At 32.5% G+C, this 22,005-nt stretch overlaps 3 protein-coding genes across 4 annotated transcripts in view; 2 read left to right on the forward strand and 1 right to left on the reverse strand.

The window, feature by feature from the left end:
* The first annotated feature begins 383 nt into the window (after window positions 1-383).
* LOC137930368 (RING-type E3 ubiquitin-protein ligase PPIL2) lies at window positions 384-7,477 on the forward strand. Its single transcript, XM_068773609.1, has 9 exons — window positions 384-507; window positions 582-801; window positions 1,176-1,485; window positions 2,115-2,239; window positions 3,086-3,230; window positions 4,855-5,003; window positions 5,836-5,987; window positions 6,535-6,724; window positions 7,202-7,477. The coding sequence occupies exons 1-9, from the start codon at window positions 476-478 to the stop codon at window positions 7,433-7,435; spliced, it is 1,557 nt and encodes a 518-aa protein (XP_068629710.1). The 5' UTR covers window positions 384-475; the 3' UTR covers window positions 7,436-7,477.
* A 994-nt stretch (window positions 7,478-8,471) lies between these two features.
* veli (L27 and PDZ_signaling domain-containing protein veli) lies at window positions 8,472-9,372 on the reverse strand. The gene has a single exon (XM_068773851.1). It carries the CDS (start codon window positions 9,289-9,291, stop codon window positions 8,695-8,697), a length of 597 nt encoding a protein of 198 aa, XP_068629952.1. The 5' UTR covers window positions 9,292-9,372; the 3' UTR covers window positions 8,472-8,694.
* A 262-nt stretch (window positions 9,373-9,634) lies between these two features.
* The window catches only part of Pax (Paxillin), a 100,226-nt gene continuing 87,855 nt past the window's right edge, over window positions 9,635-22,005 (forward strand). The window contains exon 1 of one of the 2 annotated variants that reach the window (XM_068773214.1): window positions 9,635-9,805. In XM_068773214.1, coding sequence (XP_068629315.1) covers window positions 9,793-9,805 — 13 coding nt within the window. In that variant the 5' untranslated portion in view covers window positions 9,635-9,792. Of the gene's footprint in view, window positions 9,806-20,980; window positions 21,221-22,005 lie in introns of those variants that run through there. The other variant, XM_068773213.1, reaches the window with a different exon arrangement.

Here is a 22,005-nt window from a genome sequence, read left to right on the forward strand (position 1 = left end):
TTGTTCTTTTGTTATTTTTTAAACATTCTGTTTTTAGAAGATTAATAAGGATAATTTCCTTATCTGTAATTAAACTTTACTCTGCACCAATTTTTAAAAAATAACTATGATTTGTAAATACTTCTTACCGTCATGTAGCTTTCTTTACTTGCAGTAATGAAACCGCTCAGTATTAATTGTAAAATATCATTGGATACCCATACCTTTTTGTTCTTAAAAGCCGTAAGAAGCTGTTACTAAAAAATTCAAGAAAATTTTACAGAAAATAAGACAGTTTTTCTTCATTTTTATTGCCATATCGAAAATAATATAATTTCGGCATTGTTATTGCTGCTATTTACTATAATTGTCAATGTCAAATTGAGTAATATACATGATAATTTTGATTTCTGTCTATTTTAAGGAAAACAGCTAATTTATTTTAAATAATTTAGATATTTTTCATATAACAGCCATAATCTCTTCTTAAGTTAAAATGGGGAAAAGACAGCATCAGAAAGATAAAATGTTTGTATTTAATACACTTATCCTTTCATTATGTTCCATGTTATTTATATAATTAACTTTAATTAACTTTACAGGTATCTAACATATACAGAATGGACAACTTTATATGGTGGCAAAAGGTCTGGTACGTCTAAAGAGGAAGATACGAGTTTCAAAAGACTTCCTTTTGATCATTGTTGTTTGTGTCTCCAACCCTTTGATGATCCCTTTTGTGATGGCGACGGGAATGTCTTTGAATTGGAAGCAATTATTGCATTCGTAAAAAAATTTAAAGTGAATCCAGTGACTGGAAAGGTACAGTCATTTATAATTTTTTTATTATTTCTATTTTTAACTAATTAACCACCTAGTTGTAAACATCCTGTGCGAGATATTCATAGTCATCACTCAAACCAACTAAGCTTAAAAGTATTCCATTTACGTTCATTTGTTACTATATTATAATACCATATCTGAATTTAATCCTTACTACTAATTCAACAGTTATCTTTGTATAAAAATTTTGTGATTAATAATTGGCTTCTTGCAACACAAATATACATATATGACTGATCATAAGGCCTACTTCTTAATTGCAATGAACTTGCCAATATATTAATTATTTAGAGCAACCACTTGTGTACATTATGAGATGAATTCTTTTTGATAAACAATTTTTTTCTTTACAGAAGTTTGATGTGAAGACACTAACAAAGTTAAAGTTTTTTAAAAACGCCCAAGATGATTACCATTGTCCCGTCCTGTTTAAGCCATTTACTAAGAATTCTTATATAGTGGCAATAAAAACTACTGGTAATGTATATTCAAACGAGGCTGTGGAGCAGCTGAACATTAAAGGCAAGAACTGGAAAGATCTTATTGATGATACACCATTTGCAAGAAGTGATATTATAATTATTCAAGATCCGAACAATTTGAACAAATTCAATATATCTAATTTTCATCACATCAAAAACAATTTGCGGGTTGAAACAGAGGGTAAGAATGTTATTTATTTTTTGTTGTTATCTGTTAAAGTGGCTATTCATAAAACAAATGGTAATCATCATATGCTTTATGATATTTAAAGAAGTTAAACTTAATTTTTTTCAAGGAGTACATACTCAAATTTTTACTAATTTATTTGCTTCTATTGTCATATCCTAAAGGGCTGGGTTCTGCAACCAGTTAAACAGTCGGTAAATTGTTGGTAAAAAACATGGTAAATTAATTCTTGCCAAAGTTTTTTAATAATTTACAGACATATTTACTGGCATTACACTTAATAATGTGTTTGTTTTTCACACTTCAGCATCATAATGTTAAAATTGCTGTTAGGGAATTTTAAATTAGTATGCTTATTACACTTTAACTACATTGTGTTAACAACAATATAATTTTTTTTAATTAAAATACTCTAACAGAAAATTATCTGTAGCAAAAAATTTGTAGTGTTCAAATTAAATATGCTGTAAAGCAATGTATTCTAAACTTGAATAATTTGCTGATAATCTTTATTCTATATCTAATGTGTAAGGAAGATGTGATGTGAGATGTGTGATGGCTCATTTATTCATATGGTTTATGTTTCTTTGTTAAATTTAGAGCCAAAAATTTGTATATTTCAGAGGAAATTGCAATGAGAAAGGACCCTCATGCTAGATTAAAAACGGTATCTGCAGAGACTAAGGACATTTTAGAGGAACTTGAAAAAGAGTACAAAGCACCTGAAGTGAAAGAAACTAAAAAGGAGGTTAGTAAATTGCCTAATCATATATGCAGCCGATGGTCGTCGGGACCGAAAGATACTTGAGTAGCAACCATGAGCGGTAAAGCTGAGTCAGTAGGCCCCCCCTAAGTGGACTAACTACATAGTAAAAGCCGCAGAAAGTCACTAGATGTTTTGCTTCATGACAATGTTTGGGGATGGTTTATGATTGAGGGGGATATAGAACTCCAACAGTAGTGGACGTCCTACGGCTGAAATCATAATGGAAGAAATTAATAATCAAACAGTGTTGTTATTATAATTAAAATAGACTTTTTTTGTACTTGGATCAGCACTGGTTTTAAAGTTGCCATACATAATTAATATTGCCAGAAATAAGGTTAAAGGTAATAATATATTAACTTTTTTACAAACAAGGATTACTTGTTATTAACATTTGTAAGAAATATATTAAAAATGATGATTCAATATGTTTATTCAACATAGGAACTTATAGCAGAACTCTTATTTTTTGTCTATTATTTTACAAACCTTTGTAATATTCACATGATTAGAACACAAGCCTTCTTTCAGTCAGAGAGTGTTCCTCAATACTATAATTCGATCTTTTTTAAGACTCCTATAACTACAAATTGTTTCACTTGTTCCATCCATCTATTCTTATTAATTTATCTGTTAATTCGATACTGACATGGAGGACTCTTACATGTCAGTATGTTTTATATTTATACCTGATACACCCCTCGTTATTACCGTTAAGCCTTTGGAAAATGTCTTTCTTTGATAGAATTATAAGCCAAGTTTTAATTTGCTTAAAAAAATAAACAAGCTCCAATATGTCAGCATCAAGAATTAAATGAAATTTTTCAGGTTGCTGACAAATTCAATGCAGCTCACTATTCAACGGGCATGGTTGCTGCAAGCTTCACCTCAACAGCAATGGTGCCGGAGACAGTACACGAAGCTGCCATCATTTGCGAGGATGAAGTGAAATATCAGAGAGTGAAAAAGAAAGGTATTTTTTTCTAATTTAATAACTGTCATTATTTATTATAATGACAGATGGCTATACATAATATTATTCATATTACTCAGGGTTGTGTTGATGATTTGTGCATAGTATAGAGTGACGTGATTAGTGGAATGATCTGTATGGATTAAAATTAAAAAAGATCGAAAAACGGCCAAAAATTTAAGAACAATCAGTTTATTCATTTTTCTGTCTTTACTCAAATGATCAAGGTACCTCTGCAATATTATAATAAGCCTAATGTATGTATTATATAGATAGGTAAAAGCCACCCTCATCTTTTAACACGTTGAACGCCAGACTAAATACCATGTTTAGTTCAGTGGGCCGCGACGGACACCGTGTGACTGCTATCATGTTGGGTCCAAGAGGCCGCGTCGGACACCATGTGTCCGCATGCCCTCGATCACTTCAGAAGCCTCTAGAGAGCCAACGGACAGTGTTTCGACTGTTTTTACCAAGGCATGTGACCCGTGCAGCCCCGCAGAAAAATAATTGGTAAATCGCTGTTTCCGTAAGTCGCCCATTAGTTTTAAGGGTTTTATTGACAATATTTGGCGATTTTTCGACGATTTTCGATTTAATGGTGTGGCCCCAGGGGACAGTATGCTGTCGGACACATGGTGTCCGCCATGGCGTTCAACGTGTTAAGAAATAAAGTAAGGTTATTTTACAAATTGAAAAAGAAAGCAAGATATTGTTAGTTGTCATTTGATGTTACTGACATATCATGTATATAGTATGACACAGTACATGGCATTATATTTGGCACATGGCAAATATTAACCATTCATGAAAACAATTGGCTTTAACTATTCTATTTATGTACTGTTTACAGAACTCTGTGTGATATAAACAACACTCTTAAAAACTGACTCTGAGCTATGTTTTAAGTCTTTATTTTGTGCTCTTGATCTGCACTCTCCTGGAGGAGAAGGTGTACTTTTATACATGTATTCCTATTTATTATCTTATAACATGATCTTAGCCACACAAGTAGAATCATGCCTTTCTGAAATTCATTTTATATAAATCTCTAGATTAGATTATAGATTAATAGATATTATTTATAAGCAATATCTATCAAGCCTTACAGATTGATAGATTGGTAGGGTAAATTGTACTCTAGTAGGATTTTATTTATGAGGCAGCAATAAAATCCTTAAAATTTAAGGTACTGTCTTATTGGGCAGGTAAACAGTCTCTTGAGGAGGACTATGTTCAGCAGTAGATGTTATATGGCTTAAATGATGATGAAAGAACCAGTTTAATCAGATTTCTTTTGAATATCTATGGGGACAGATGTTAATTCTCTATCCGAATCCCACAGAAGGTATAAATGGCAGTTTTACAAATTGTGTATACAGGGTGATTGGTTAGTGTAAACTTTAACAGCTTTAAAGGGGTCAATGTATCACATATTTGTCAGCAAAAATCTTTAAAACTTTTAGACTATAACTAAGCATCCTGTAATAATTTAAATACACACCTCTCTGTCTGAAGATATATGTGATTAAACACTGGGCAGTGCAAACAGCCCTATACCATCCACTTTTAAATGTGTATGTTATAAATTATAATTTGCTGAAGGATTTTTTTTTCAATGCAGGTTATGTTAGACTGGTGACAAATCTCGGACCACTGAATTTTGAGTTATATTGTGACCTGACTCCAAAAGCCTGTGACAATTTTATAAAGCACTGTTATAATGGATACTATAATGGAACCAAATTCCATAGATCTATCAGGAATTTTATGGTGAGGATTATTTATATTGTATATCAGGTTTACATAATGAATATATGCATTTTTCTTTAAAATTGTTTATTGTGCACGCTATACATTTAAATAGTTTCATAACAACAAATAAGAAAGTACAATGGGCTATCTTATCACACAGGGCAATCTCTTATAGACAACCATAGTATGGAAAAGGTAGAAGTAAAAATAATGGGTAGTTATGTGTAAAAAACACACAAACATAAACATACAGTACCGGCGCTAAATATTGCACTATCTCTGTCCCACACTACCTATGTGACACTGTCAGTTGTTGTTTTTCGTGTGACACAGATTTACGAAGTCGAAATTAGCCATTGTCCCTTTCTAAACGTCGTTGTGCAATATTTATCGCTACTGTACCTACATATGTGTATAACATATTTACTTATAATAAATGAGGTATAATACATATTACGGTATAATCCATTTTAAAAATATAATACAATAATAAATAAAAACATAAACATACTATACATGCTTGTAATAGCCTATTTGAATATTGAATATATTAATTTTGATGGTTTAATAATATAACCGTCGTGAAAAAGTTAATAAATCGTTATTGTATCTCAAGATTGTATTGTTTAGTGATAAATATTTAAAAACAAACAAACTTATTTTTGTTGTAAAACATACTTAGGGCTTTATTCACACTAGAAAAGGTGCTATTCTTGTGCCTATTATGATTTAAAACAATATATATGTATAACTCGTTTAAGCTTAATTTATTTAAATTTCATTTTATTTATATAACGACTTTCTCTCTTTTTTATGCCTAGTTTACTAAATAGATATTTTTGTAAAATAGATACAAGGCGGGGATCCAACAGGCACCGGTCTTGGTGGAGAGTCCATATGGAAAAAACCTTTTGAAGATGAGATCAGACCAAATTTGCATCATACAGGACGGGGAATGCTGTCTATGGCCAATTCAGGACCAAATACAAATGGATCACAATTGTATGTTCATGAAACATTAAAATTATATGTATTTTATTATTACTTGTAAGGGTAAAGAATTGTGTCCAAATAGATGTTGCTTTATTTATAACAGAGTATAACACAATACAAATATTAATTTTATTCAAATCCCGATGCAAAATGAGCACTATGTCTTAGTTGGGGAAACTAGACCATTTTAATGGTGAAAAGATTAAAAGTATATTATATACCTGTTATACTTTAAAATGGAAAATAGTATGTCTTCATTATCTTACTAAATACATTAATAATGACCCCATTACAAAAAAAAATATTCTAAAAAAGAAAATTAATAACTTTATTATATATTTTTATTTACAGAAAAATAATACAAAAAAAAATAAACCAATTAATTGCATGATGCAAAATACTTTTTTACCTAACCTAAGGAACTAATTAAGTAAATTGTAAAAAATAGCATATGTATTGTCAAGTTATATGGGTGTAGTTTTGGATCTCTTCACTAGCTAGAAAATAAATTTTCAAGTCATCATTTTTATTTGAATTAACTGGCAATTATTTTCAGTTTTATAACATTCCGCTCTTGCAAGCAACTAGATGGTAAACATACAATATTTGGTAAAGTAGTTGGTGGATTGGATACACTGAATGCAATGGAACAGATTGAAGTGGACAATAAAGACATGCCAATAGAGGACATTATAATTGAAGCTGGTCAAGTGTTTGTTGATCCTTTCTTGGAGGCAGAGGAACAGGTATCAGGAAAATTTTTCAAAAATTTTAATCATCAGCATGATGTTGGTTTACCTAGTAGTGGGCCTACTAGGTCATGGTCGCGTTAATTTGTAAGAACCTTTTCATTTCTGATTTGATCTCACAGCGAAGCTCCAAGCATACCCCTCTCCATTTCTTTTTGGATGACCTTGAGCCTTCTTTTAAGGTCCATTTAAAAAAACCAAATCTCATATCCGTAAATCACCAGTGGCAACACACTCTGGTCAAAGACTTAGAAATTGCAGAAGTTAAATGTAATCTATTTACGAATCTTAACACATACAAAAAAATTCTTTCACTCTTCTTGACATGTAGGTGGTCAATAAATATACCAATTGAAATTTGTTTAATACATTAGAAAAAGGGATGTCATGTTATGTTATATCTGGAAAAATAATTAACAAAATTCCCTCAACAACTTATTCTGTTTTGATATAAAATAATGAATATATTTTTAGTTGATCGCTGAAAGAGCAGAAGAATTAAAAAGGCAAGCCGAAGCAGAAGGACCTGGTGTAAAACCAAAGAAAGCAGTTAAACAACCACTGAAAGTTTTTAGAGAAGGTGTTGGTAAATACCTAAATTTGCAAGAGACATCAACAACTAGTAAAAATAAAGCTCTGGAAATACCTCCCACTAAAAAACCTAAAAAGGATAGTAATTATAAGTTTGGAAGTTTCGATTCATGGTAAGAACTATAAATGTAAATATATATTTAAAATATATGGTAAATAATGATGAAAATTTTGTTTTATTTATATGATTATAAAACTTTAAATGTAATATGCCTGTTAAAGAACCCAAGATTATGTTTTTTGACAACAAATTTATATTTTGTACATTAACCTATTTATCATTGCCTGCATGAGAAATTAAAAAAGAACATAAAGCAATTTCTGATTATAGTTTGGTCTGATCATCATCATATCAGCTGATATATACCCAGTGCAGGCCATAGATCTGCAAAAAGATCATCACAAAAACCAATCTTGTGCTGCCTGCATTCAGTAACTTCCCATAACCTTGACATTGATTTCAGAAGATAATATTCTCACTTTACATTGCATAGTTGGAGCTGTTTCTTTGTTATAGATAATAAATGCCCTTTGCAACCTTCGCAGCACAGATGTTGAGCAATCAAATTTTTATTCATTCATAATCAGAAATATTTCATACTCCCTAACTTAATAACTTTTAGACCTGTGTCAAAATTACAAACATTTATTTTGCCAATCCTCAGGCTAAAAGTTCACCATTATAGCTCATACTTGAAGGCATAAAGGCAATAAAACAATAAAATTTGCTATTAATTATTCTATTTTTTTGTGTTAACCTTATGTTCTCACAGTTGTAGTCTATTACATTAGCCTTCCGCGGCTTTTCAGATACAGTAGTCTATGGTAGTATTTTTGAAAAATATTGATTTGTTGATAAAATAATTTATTAATTTGTCAACTTTACAAATATAGAAAATTTTTATTAAATGCATGCAGACCTAATTGCCTTTTTTCTATAAGAGGTAAAATAGGGAATATCTTCCAGTTTTTTAACATGCCTGTGTTCCTAGTTTTTGATTTCTTAGTCAAAAATGAAAAAAAGGAAAAGTTCTCCAATTTTTGGTATTGTTTATTTTTCATTAAGATAGGAGATATAGATAATATCATTTAAAAAGGTAAACAGAGATTTAGATACTTTGTAGAAGCTTTATAAATAGGAAAGTTTAATGAAACATTTCTAAAATGAATAACTACAATAAAATTGCAAATATCAAGTTAATTATACATTTATTAATAATTTTAAATTGTACAATAATACTATAACACAACAGAAGTTAAAGATTATTTTGAATGCTTAGGTTACATTTTAATAACATATTTAAGTACTTATAACCACCTAAATTCTAAAAGAAAAGTCATTAAACAGATTTATATAAATAAAAAGGTGCAGAATATTAATTGTAGTTCTGGCGTCGCCTCCCAGTTCTCTGCTTGTCAAATCTCATTTCCATTTCTTCTAAAACTTTGGGAGTGTAGCGAACTACCAGTTTTACTGAACCCACTGCTTGTTTCAATAGCTCTACTGCCTTTTCGTGGTTTTCACCTTCAACTGAAACTCCATTAACTGACAGTAACTGATCACCTCTTTTCAATCCACCATGACGATCTGCGACACCACCTGGGATGATCCGCGATATGTATATGGGTGAATTTTGTTCCTTGCCACCCATTACATTGAAACCTAAACCTTCTTCTGTCTTTGGAAGCTCGACGACTCGGGGATGAGCGTGGCCTTCTGCAGCGGCGAAAGCTGCTACCGTTGCCTTAGCGGTAGCCGATGCTCGGATATCTGCAGAGCCCTGGATGTCGACAGTTTCATAGACATGTTCGTAAACTTCTCTAACAGCATTTAAGAAATCACTCTGAAGCACTTTTTGCAAAGCTGCTAGTTTTGTAGCAGGCACTTCACCACTTTGCTGTAATTTTTCTAGTAACTCTATAGCTCTTTTAATATCCCTTGCCAAAGTTAATTGTTCGCCCGTGCCACTCATAATGATTATAATTTCTAACAAAAATATAGAAAGTCAGGGCGTGTGTACGTATTTAACAGAAATAAGTATTTCATGATCGATATCAACATCAACTGACTGTCAAAACGTTTTGAAACGATAAAACTTAAACTTCATAACTCAGTGATATTATTTATAAATAATCTTATTTAATTTTATATGTTATAACTTTTATATTACAGGAGAATATCATTAGAAAATAAATGCGGGTGTAAGTATTTTTAATTACTTTAAGGAAAACCATTCATGTCAGTTTTCGAACGGACTCCTGTTTTTTAATAACAGAAATTTTGACAGCACTCTGACAGTTCTCAATTGTGCCAATTTGATAAATTCGTCTTTAATACGCTAAATTCATAAATCAAAGCAATATTTACAATTGAACATAAGTTTTTTTTAAATAAACGGTGACAGACGCTGAATGGTGTACGTGTTGTATATAAAAGACGCTGTGTTTAATTTTGAACTTGTATAAATTTCACTATGGATGACTTAGGTAAGTTTTGGTGTTATCATTCCAACCTGTTTGACTTGCTTCGTATCAATGTGACGTGTTGTAAGTAAAATCTCTTCGACATTCTCTTTGGTATTATATGTATTACGTATCTACACCGTATATATAAATAGAATGCACATCATGTTTCTTTCATGTTTACTAGAATACTTATTTATAGGTGATGACTTCATTAGTAAACCAATTCTCCAAGTTGTGTTTAACTCGTTAAGTTTGTAAACTACCAAAATTAGTTTTTACACATATATATTTGTTACCAATTTCTGTTGAATTTTTTTAACTGTTTGACAATACAGTCATTAAAGATTCACAAGCCGAAGTGTTTATAAATCTGAGTTTGGTAATATATTTTATAATTTTAAATCGTAAGCAAAAATAAATAATTACTCTGTTAATTCACTAAGGATTATCCAAACACTTGTCATACAATAAATTAATATTATTCCAACAATAGTCATATCTGGTAAATAAATTGCCTGTGCTGATGGTTTTGAAGGAGGAAAGAAGCAGTGTTTTTTAAGTTTTTTCTCTTAACTCAGTAAAGTTGAAAAAGTCCATAGTTGAATAGGGGATTTGTTAATCATAAAAAAACTGTAATAAAAACTACAACTGCACTATTTGACACAACCTCAATATTATAGGCTATATTAGAGGCCATAACATATTACATAGTAGATTTTATCTGATTTATTTAAAGAATTAGGAATTTTTAAAATATACTACTGTTGACTTTTTTGTTAAAGACAGTCTCAGTATTAGACCTTAATCAACTGCTCACAATTTTGCATTACTTTGTTCCATTATAAGAATATAAATAACCAGTAAAAACAAAGAAGTTTTCAATCTGTGAACATTTTGATTTTAAGGCAAACAATGTTTTTTTATAGAATGTCTATTCTTTCTTTATTCATAGAATTACAGATAATTAAAAAAAAAACACCTTAATGCTACTATGTACATGGAATATGAGAAATATAAAAATGAAAACAATAACAAAATGTTTTATTTCAATGATAATTTGTTAGTAAATCTAAGAAATTGTTATTAAGTAATTATGTTTGATGGTGATGTTACTTACCTTTCAGTTAATGTTCTATTTGTTATACCAATAATTATTTAAAAAAAATTCTGTATTATATTGTACATTACAATAAGTTTTCAGATTAACAGTTAATCCATTCAGTTTGCTATAATACCAAATGTATCACATTGTGTATTCGGGATACTTAAAAAAAAGCTGGCCTGCTTAAGTTAACATACAGCTTTGAATATTATGACAACACTGGTTAATATGACTCACATATACTCTTACATAATTGTATAGATATTACTTATAAACCTTAAAGATGGATGGATTGGTTGTTATAATTTTTATTTTTATGTTAAATCCATCACACTACTTGCATAATAAAATTAACTATAGTGTACCTATACACAAACAAACTTTATATTAAAATTAATTGACCAAGTAATTGTCAGATATTAATATGATATGCAAAAAGATAAATATGATATAAATAATGATCCATCCACTTTTCTCTGCGGCATTAATGACTTACGACATCTTATCCATCTTATCGGTGTGGGGTGGGATGTGGTGGAATGATTAATGATGTCTATTACTCACACCCTTCCTGTAATCTTGTGAAACGGCCATCGCTATTGTTCAAGGATATTGCTTTAAATACTGGATTTACATTTTTATTGCTAAACCTATTTGTCACCTAATAATTATTAAAAACAATGGTTAAAAAAAAAATAAAAAAAAACTTATGTTAAATGGCTATTTATTTCTTAAGAAATCTTTGAATGCACATCATACATCTAAACATCTTTAAAAAAAACAAAGCCCTTTAACAAAATAGGTATTATACAGATTTTTATGCCTCTTATCTATTTGTCACAGAATGAGATTATCTCTTTATACCGCTCCCCCTATCGCGTTTCTCGAATGGGTTGTGGTATAAATAGGGATTATTAATTATGTAATATCATAAAATAATTATAAAAACTAAAAATGTTTTGTTATTTTCATAAAAGTAGAAATTTTTCATATCGCCCATCATTTTCCCCCTATCCCCTCGCTCCCCTTGAAAGCGCAGGCGTCCACAAGGGGGCGACAGAGATCCTTGGTGACCTAGTGCAGATTAATAAAACACGTCTTTGCACAGCAAATCCTTATGTATGTAAAGGGTGGTTGGAAATAGATGCTTCTACAACCAATCATTTTGTATATATATTTATATGGCAACATTTTGTCATCATACTGTTGGCTTCTAATAAGTTTTTCATATTCTTAGCTACAGAGATTGTATTCCACCCTGTTCTAGAATGTTTTATTGTTAAAATGTTATCTCTATATATTATAAATAAATAAAAATACTATGCAGATTTTTGAAGATTTTAAAAGGTTTCGATTTTGATTGCTGTCCCCTAGTCCAATTTATCTCCTGAATAGAAAAAATATGTCATAAAATCTGTGAAAAACGTGCATCTGATTGCGGGAGCATACCAATTGTCTAAGCGTGCTAGTCCGTCAACATTTGTGAGCAGTAGACGTGCGTGTTTTACGTAAACAAGTGAATTGATAACCTGGCCACTTGTTTCCTGGGTAAAGTTCATTGCTCCGATGAATCTTACAATGTTTGTTATATCTGTAATAGTGTTACATTCTACTTTGCTTTCACAGCATTGAACTGTTTTTTTATTAAGATTATAAATATTACGATTTTACTGCATAAAGAGGCTTGGGATTTTAGGAAAAAGAAATATGTTGCTATTAAAAATTATATAATATAGCGACGAATGGATAAAGGCTAAATCAGGGATACGGTTGGCTTTATAAGAAAGCTCAAGTTTAACCCAGAGAGCAATGGAGAGAGTTATGCGCGGCGCTTCGCCGCGAGATCGAATCATAAATATCGGGGTAATTCGAAGAATTGCTCGTTTAAAGTGGCAGTGTGTGGGTGACATCGCTCGTGCAACCGATAGCTATTAGAGCCGAAAGGTTGTCAAATGGCGACCACGGGCCGATACACGAACGTAGGCTCCCCAATACCGCAGGACCGCTCATCATGGTGTTCTTTGGTGGGCATGTGCCTTGCAATGGACGTCTGTAGATTGATGTGATGACTAAGAAAAGGACCAATATTTAGCCACTTCCGCACATGCAGTGGTAGTCGTGCAACAAAGTGCACCGCCCGCCAGCCCGCTGATAAATGCGTATGCGGCAAACAATGCGAATCACACAACCGCCACCGTCAAATTACTCAACACGTGTTTCACCCCTCCACGGGGCATCTTCAGGAGCTATGTACACCGATAAGTGCCAAACACAGAGTGTGCTCAGTTACATGTGCGAGAGTGGCTAAATATTGGTCCTTTTCTTACTTAGGATGGACTTCCGCAAGGTGACGTCGGATTCCATTAAATATTTAAGATCAGCATGCCTAGCTGAACAGGTACGTTTGTACATCAAATTAACTAAATTACATCGGGTGGCAGCTCAAAACGTTTGGTTTAACCACACTCCGATATGATGATGATTCAGAGAATAAATATTTGTATGTAAATTTACTATATTAAAATTTGAAGTGTTTATTAACTATGGAAAGAACTTTGGCGTTGTCACTTGCTTGTGTTCTGGTAAACTCCGAAGTATATATATAAGTCTCTTTCTTGATTTATCTACCAATAAAAATTACTTTAATTAAATATGAATCAAAATAGAATCTAGCGCTAATGTTTTGAAATACAAATTCTTGCACTTTTTATTTTTGCAGAATTACCGGTTGAGTAATTTCATTGTACTGGTCCAATAAATAAATTAACAATATAAAATCATTAAAAGTCATGTGTATATCAAAGATTTATTCGTAAGTTTGAAATCTATGGCGGTTTATGATATTTTCTATTTAATCCTCTTTGACACTGTTCGAACACTAATTGAACAATTTTTATAAGTATTTTTCAGTTTAAAATGTCTTTACATGAATGTACTAGGAGGACCGGAAAGTAATGTCGTCTCTGTCGATATATTTTACAGAAAAACAGATTGACTTTTACTGCTCCGGTATTAAAAATTTGTATACATACATACATACATGTCATCTAACAAAAGGTTTTTGATAATGAAGGTGAATATATTGTTGATAAGAAATAAAAACTTGTTAAAAATGTAGTCGTGTGAATTTAACTCAAGAGAGCTATATTACTTTCCGGCTCTCCTGACACTTGGCGAATCCGCGTCATGCCCTCCATTAAAGTTGTAAACATTCACGTCATAAGGACCTATAAAGTCTATTTATTAACACAGAACTCAGTCGAGGGTTCATTTATTACGCAATATCATTTCCCCACCTGGCTTAATTGAGCTGGTTGGTTGCGTCACGGCCCATCTGTACTCACTTTTTGTGGAGCGCTATTGAAACATTTTTGGATGCTATTTTAGTTTTTATTGTATATAATTGTATTTATTTATACATAGATTTACACACGACTTTGTCTTCGAATGAAATATCTTTTATAATAGGTTCATTATCAAAGGCCAGTTCCATTCAGACGAGCTACCTACATTTTTTTGTTTCCTATGTATTATTTCAGAATATTCGACGATCAAAACGATTTTATTTCTAATTGAATCAAATTAATTTTGAAATGTAACCTAGAAATAATTCATATATATAACTAAGTCGTGTTAGTTACGCCATTTATGATTCAAGAACGGTCCGATTTCGATGGTTTTTGTGTTTTACATTTGTCTTATCCGGAATACGATAATTAGTATTAAAATTATATATTCATCGATTAAAAAATTAATCACTAAAATATTAACTATGTGAAAAATGAACAATACTTTTGTGTTATTTTGAAATTCAGAAAGGACAAAGAAACTCGGAAATCTTCAGGAATAGCTTTAACGATGAACAGCTCCAACTTGAACTTAATGCCGCGTCAGTCAGTGCGCAAGTGCGGCTGCACTAGAGCTCCCCAAGACCAATTGGCGGGTATTAACTTCGATTTCTTACAATCTCTGAATGGATTTGATAAAATTAAAAGAATGATTTCGGCTGAAATAAAAAAAGAAGAATTATATAGTGCGCTCGTTATAGGGAAATAAAAATTCTCATTAGATATTTTAGACACATAATTGTTGTACTTTTGATTAGATAAGGACTTACACTGCTGCCTAAGAACAAACGCAGATTCCGCGTGCTCTAATAGGCCGGGTGCAGGGTAGAGTTTGGCTTAAAATCTCTTTCCTTGAAGACTCTTGTGAGCGTCTAATGGGTTGTACGTATATACTACAGTTTCACTGGATTAAGAAGCCATCAAGCTCTTAGATTCCTTAAGCGGACTCTCCAGGGCGGGAGTAGGCTTTATGACTAGGGCATAAGGCCTCCTTGAGAGAACTTCGGCTTTGGTTGTCACTCGTCGATAATACCCGTTTAGCATTACCACCCAAGAGCAGCTGAGAGAACCGAACCTCTACTTGGTCTGTTGCTATTGCCTTATTAAAATCACTACGACTTCTATAAGTAGGAGAAGTCGCGAAAAAATTTCCAGTAACACTTCTGTCTGAATTCATCAGAGGTATGCGACCCAAGTGATACACGAGGCGATTTCTACCCCAACGAAGTCCGGTTGGTTTTCGAAAGGTTGTATATAAATGAGGCATCAACCGCAGTATACGGGATTATTGTAATACTAATTATTGGTCAGTATCGTTTTAGCATTTGCTACCATGAGTCATAATAGTTTATGCAATTATCTCGCTAATTAAGATTACTTAGCTTGATAGCTATAACGTCCTTCAAAGTAGACCGTGATATTGCTTCCTGTTAATGTTTTGCGGTTATCCAAGAAGTCCTTTTGCAAAATATACTCCTTGCTAGGAAGCAAGATGTTATTACTATAATATAGTATATGTTTTAGCGTTGTCACCACGAAGCTATGTACGACCGAAACCGCTGTACCGCTGTTAATGTATACGCACTTACCTACCCCGCTGTACAGCAGTTTCAAGAATTTATATAACATTTATTAATTTAAAAAATTTCACACCTTGTACATACATTTTAATTACAAACCGTGACTCTTAGAAATATTTTGTAAATACAGGTGAGCCAAAAAGGCGTGTGAATTTAAAAATCTAATCTAATTTCGGCAATATTACCTAACTTTTCCTTTCAAATACAAGATTTTGAAGCTTATATAAAAAAAAATCTGGTTTCAACAAAATGAAGCGTCATTCCTTACGTCGAAGCTGTCTAGCAGTTTTAAAAGAAATGTTTAGTAGAAAACAGATATTGCGTCACATTTCGTGGTCTTCCCGGAGCCCAAGACTCACGCCGCTGGGTTTTTTTATCCTTTCCTGAAGGAAGGTTCCTGAAGAATCGTATTTACACCAATAAACCGACGACGATTGCCCGACTCAAACACAATATTCGCGAGGCAACTTCCGCTATTCCACTAGCGATTTGCTTGCGAGTTTTCAAAAATTTGCGAGAGAGAGAGAAAAGCTATTTAAAAAAACACATGCTTTCTCATCATATTCATGTCAGTCGATAGAAGCTCACTGCAAGGCATAGATTCGTCTGTCTTTACTTTAAAATAAACATTGTTTTTTCAAAGCTTTATATAATTTTAATTCTCCTAACTTAATAGACCACCTTGTATACAGAATAATTAGATTTTAGATAAATTTTATACTTTTGTAATATAATTATTTTATACGCGTTTTATTTCTAGAGTCCACACTGTCGAATAGTCATAAATGAAATCAGTTATGTCATATATTTGAAATGTGATAATTAATTTAATAAAAAAAATATCACTTCGCTAATAATGTTAACGGAGCGGCTAGCGGTCGGGCCAAAAGTTCAGTCGCTAATTTATATTAAGCCTGTAAATCCTTGAAACCTAAGCAATGTAAATATTTCGCAATTTAAGTACTAAATTTTAGTCAGCGTTACTGTATCCTGTATTTTAGACTCATATAAATTAAATTAAGTTATCACGTTAATGCTTTTTACTAAATATTTTAAATATAAGGTATAATTATTAAAATTATAAATGGGTCGCATAGACTTTTGTGGATGAACACATTCTTGGCAATATTTAACACGCCAAAGAACTAAGAGCTATAATAAAAAATATACATTATTTAAATGAACGCGCCCTTAACCCCTTTGTTTTCTTAACTGACTGGATGGAAGGAATATTCCTACCAAATTTCTCGTCTCTAAGCCTTATAGCTCCAGAGATATGGTGATGTCAGTACATAGGTGGAAATCTGTCATATGTTATATGTATGTATATTATTGCTTATTGGAAATTTTTCCACTATTGGAAATGCAGATATATAGATAAAATGTAGATAGAGATATATAGATTGACATATCTATAAATGTATATGTATGATAAATGGCTATGTATTGCAATGGACGTTACTCAACATAACTTAATAGTTATATATATATATATATATATATGTATATATATATATATACACACACACACATATATATATGTACATATCTATACATTTATTTATATATAATATATATAATAAAACAAAATTGTATTATTATTTTATAGTCTAATGTAATAAAATTTCAATCATTTTGGGACACTAGTCTATCTTTCGTCTACTTGTCGTCTTATTTTTCTTTTATCATCCGGGCCCAGTGCGAAATTTTAACTTTTTTGACCCCGGGATATGCCGGTTTCACCTCGATACCTTTTTCATCGTTTGTGAGTAGTATCAATTACATAGTTCACATAAAACATCAGTCAGGAATCGAACCTTCGACCTAAATTTGAAATCACTGTTATACAGTTGCTTTAGTGTTTGTAGAGGAATCAAGGCCACAATTAATTTAAATAATGTTACACGTGAGCCCGTGATATTGTATAACTGGTCATAATCCTTTTATTAAGCCCCAAATGACCTCAGCCGCGCGTCACGGGGCGTTTTTCCATTAGCGTACAAATCCACGCTCGACGTCTGTCAGTTCGCACCAACGCGTACCCCGTGAAACGTTCCGCCGTCGTGTCCACGATTTTTATACATTGTTCAAGTTACATTGCTGTTTTAATTGTTCTAAATAGCAACCGTGTCGAGTTTAACGGCAAATGTATAAAAAATCTTTTAAATATTTTTATTACCGTTTTACGTTCGTGTTTTACATTCGTTTTTAGTGTTCAACAATTCTTTTATGTATATTTATTGAACTATTTGACGCTGTTTTTTTAATGTCGGTTTATATGTATAGTTCCAATTTATATAGTTTATTGACTAGTGTTCTTCATCCTTGGCAGATTGTTTGTTGCTTTTGGCTACGTTTCAAACGTCGTACGTTGTCTGGTCTGATCCAGTCTACACCGTGTAAACCATTGATTAGTATATCATTTAAATATTTGTCTATGATAAATCTAGACGCGGAAGCCATTGTTTCTAAAGTGCAAATATTTTCTAAAGCATTTAAAATTATTTACATGCTTGGTTATTTAAATCAGTGCAATTTACCGAGAAATTATCAGACTTCGTTCAAATTTTATTTTTTTAATTCATTCTGTAAATATAATTAGATTAAATTATATTTTCGAAATTTTCTGAATTTCGGATCAGATTTATATGTTAATCTGTCTGATTTGTCCTAGTATTATCATACTTATCATATCAATATATTATCTATCACATACGTCGATACTGGCCACAACCTCATTGTCGAATATATACTTTTGTTTATTTTAATAGCACTAATTTTTGGAACACACCTGACTGATACAACTGATTCCATTAATGATTGATTGATGCGCTTGGGGCTGACGACTCGCCTAATAAGTTTAAGACTCTTTGTATTACATTTGCGTTCATCTTCATCGATCAGACTCGTCTCTCCACCTAACCAAATTTAAAATGATCCAAGGCATGATGCTTTGGAATTCCGTACCAGAAATGAGCTGATGATCACTCTTGACAAGCGTAAATCTTTCAGGTGGGTTATAGAGACATTTCACTGTTACAAATTCACTATAAATTTATTCCTAGATATTTGATTGAATAGGTCGTATTTAATTCTGAAGCTGCTTGAAAAAAGGAATAAGTCCAGTGTAATAGGTGTGACCTCCATATCCTCAAAGGTTCTGTATTTTTTCTCGTGTTACGGAAAGTTTGTGGTGCAGTATAGTATGTTATCTGTTCGGTTTTCGGAGGTGTTTATCGTATGTCGTGTTGATCATGTTTATCGTCTGCTGTGATATTGAGCGTGATTCGGACCTGATCAGACATAGGTCTGTTGATTCGTGGTCGCTGTCTATCTACCTTAGGCGATTAATTTTTTTATTATATTGTATAGGGTAAAACACTAACGTTATTGATGTGAATCTAATTATGGTTGTATGACCCATGTGTACATCGCGTGAGTCACAAATATAATGTCAATATTAAATGTGCTCAAGTTATAATAAATTTGTTTTGATCGTATTTTGTCGCCATGTTGCATTATTCGCTATTCTCTCAAGAGCCCTCTGGCGTATGTTGAGAAGTGTCATGTTTTATCTCAATGCCCTTTCTATCCACTCGATCTTCAGCCATGTCCATATGCGGCCAATAGGTCATTTTCCTCTGCATGCTGAATAGATAAAATGTTTACATGTTACAGGGTTGCCAATTTATGTAAACTAGGAATTGAATTTGCTTTTCCAAATTTTATATATTGCATAATATTGAAAATATTCCGTGTTAAATATTGTTTATCTTTGATGTCATATATCTAACAAACTAAAATATATTCTATATGGATTCAATGAGTAATAATTTATATATATTTATATCAAAGGACGAACGTCTTATAGATATAAAACAGTGATATTATCTCGTTCGTCTCTGTAAAATAGAAAAGTTTTTATATATATATTACAGTTGTTCGATTTCGATTCAGATTTCTACGAATTTTCAATTCGAAAGTTGTATCGATTTATTGTTTTCTATGACATGTGGTTTTTATACCAGCATTTTTATTTGCTTATTATGTCAAGACATTAAACAAATATTAATTTTTCTCTCTCCTTTTTTACTTAATTCAAATTAGCCATAGTAATGCTTCTGGACCCTAACAGTAAAAATATAATAATATGTCCATACAATGTTATTTGTTTAAACACCTGTAGTAATTTACAAATGACCCATTTAGCTTCCCCCTCACCTGTCAGAACTCAATTAGTGTCCAGCGATCACCTAGATTGCTCCCGAGCGGTCTGGCAACCCTGGCCTCATCAGCTCAAATATTTACTTCCTTATTAAACCCTCTCGCGTCGGGAACAATGAAACGGTTACGTGCGCCGTAAACGTTCACGTCGTAAACGTCAATCTCTTGTTTTAATTAGCACCGCAGAGATGTGGAATGCAGCTTTACGACCTTTCACAAGCCAATTCTTCATGCGGTTGCGTTCGGAAAACGTCACCTTTTATTCAATTCTTAACGCTAATCGCTTTCGTTATCATGGGATTTATCGTTCGGAAATTGTGTATTAATTTAATACAAAGAAATGCTAACTGATAATTAATACTTGTAAAAGAACAGCCGGTGGAGATATAGATCAAAGGAGCCCTGCTATCCCTCCTAATGACCGTTGTAAAGCTCAGCGTGACGGCGTGGGTGTGGACGTACAACTTTTCAGAATAGACACTCGGCACCGGATGAGGTTGGGCGCGGTAAAATTTGGCGGTAACAACGAACTAAATTAGAATTTACAGCCAGGGAGCGCGTGATCGATGGTCTTGTCTCCCATCGTGTCGCCATCTCGATCGAATTTGTACTATTTCTCTTTTAAGTTTGCCTATTTGCTTTGATCAATCCCTTACTATTGGTTACGCTTTGACAACTATTTTATTTATTAGCTGCGTAAAGGTGTACCGGCACGTTTATCGATGTTTACGTAATAAACTTCGTCACGAAAACATCGGTACACTCGAGTGCAACTGATTTTGAACGCGATCTCGTATATGTAGTCTCCGAGCTGAATACGTTCTACGGCTTTAGTTGTGATCGGGACGCGTCGACGACTGCTCAGCTAACTAGTTCCGGCGCGGTGACATTGTGTTATCTCTTATCGATAATAGATCGTCGATATCGATATGAGCGCAGTGCATCGCTGCCCTTGACTTAGATCGCACTTGTGTCGCGCCGTTCATTAATTACGCGTATCGAGTTAAGGTTCGTAGGTTGTGATTATGGTTCGCTGATCGCAGTGTCGCCTCCGTGGGTGTTTTATAGTGGAAGGAGCAGCTCAGCGATTGGAGGATGGATCGTACAATGTACGGCAAGGTGTTGCCGGGCACTTACTATCCGTTCCGCTGCGCGATGAAGGAGAACGGTATTTCGCCGGGCTGTGAGTATTTTTTTTTATTCTGTTATTATTATACTATCGGCCAGTTTTATGATCAACGACATATATATATAAACTTATCGTAATATTCTTATTACAAAATACTGTGTAAATTCTGTAATATATCATCATGCTTTGTTATAGATTTTTTTTTATTTTAGATTTGTTATTATAGTCAAAATCACGAATGGTATCATGTTTGATATACATACAAATAAATACTCATATATTAGCTAACTAACAAATAGAATAAATGTCTTATTAATACAAATAATTATGTATGTAATGTTTATTTTCACATTTAATACATTTATATGAGTACAGGTGATCATTTGGATGATTGTTCTACTCGGAAGTTTTCGTAACAACAGTAGCTGTGAATATATATATATATATACATACATACATATACAAAGTGTTAATGCTTGAAGATGAGTACAGGTGATCATATCAACGATACTTCGTCGGTGGTTGTATTAACAGAAGTTATAAATATGGCTTAGTGATATGTAATCTATAAGGAAATGTATAAATATATGACTATAGCTTCACCTTGTTTGTTTACCACGATCGTTTGGCGCGTGTCCGGATTACGAACGATTTTTCTTACTTATTGTTACATTTAAGTATCCAATGTGTTTATTTATTTGTGTTCTGACGCATAGCTGTATGTTTGCGCCGTAATGGAAGATGTACTTACGTTTTGTTTTTATTTTGGTAATGATGCGAGTTTTGTTTTTCCTTATGGTAATGTTTACGCCTGGACCATTTTACAAAATGCCGCGCGA

The sequence above is a fragment of the Battus philenor genome, unplaced genomic scaffold (genome assembly GCF_028537555.1).
Source record: "Battus philenor isolate CCGP_79_NKW_IND1 unplaced genomic scaffold, ilBatPhil1.0.hap1 SCAF_6, whole genome shotgun sequence".
Classification (NCBI taxonomy): domain Eukaryota; kingdom Metazoa; phylum Arthropoda; class Insecta; order Lepidoptera; family Papilionidae; genus Battus; species Battus philenor.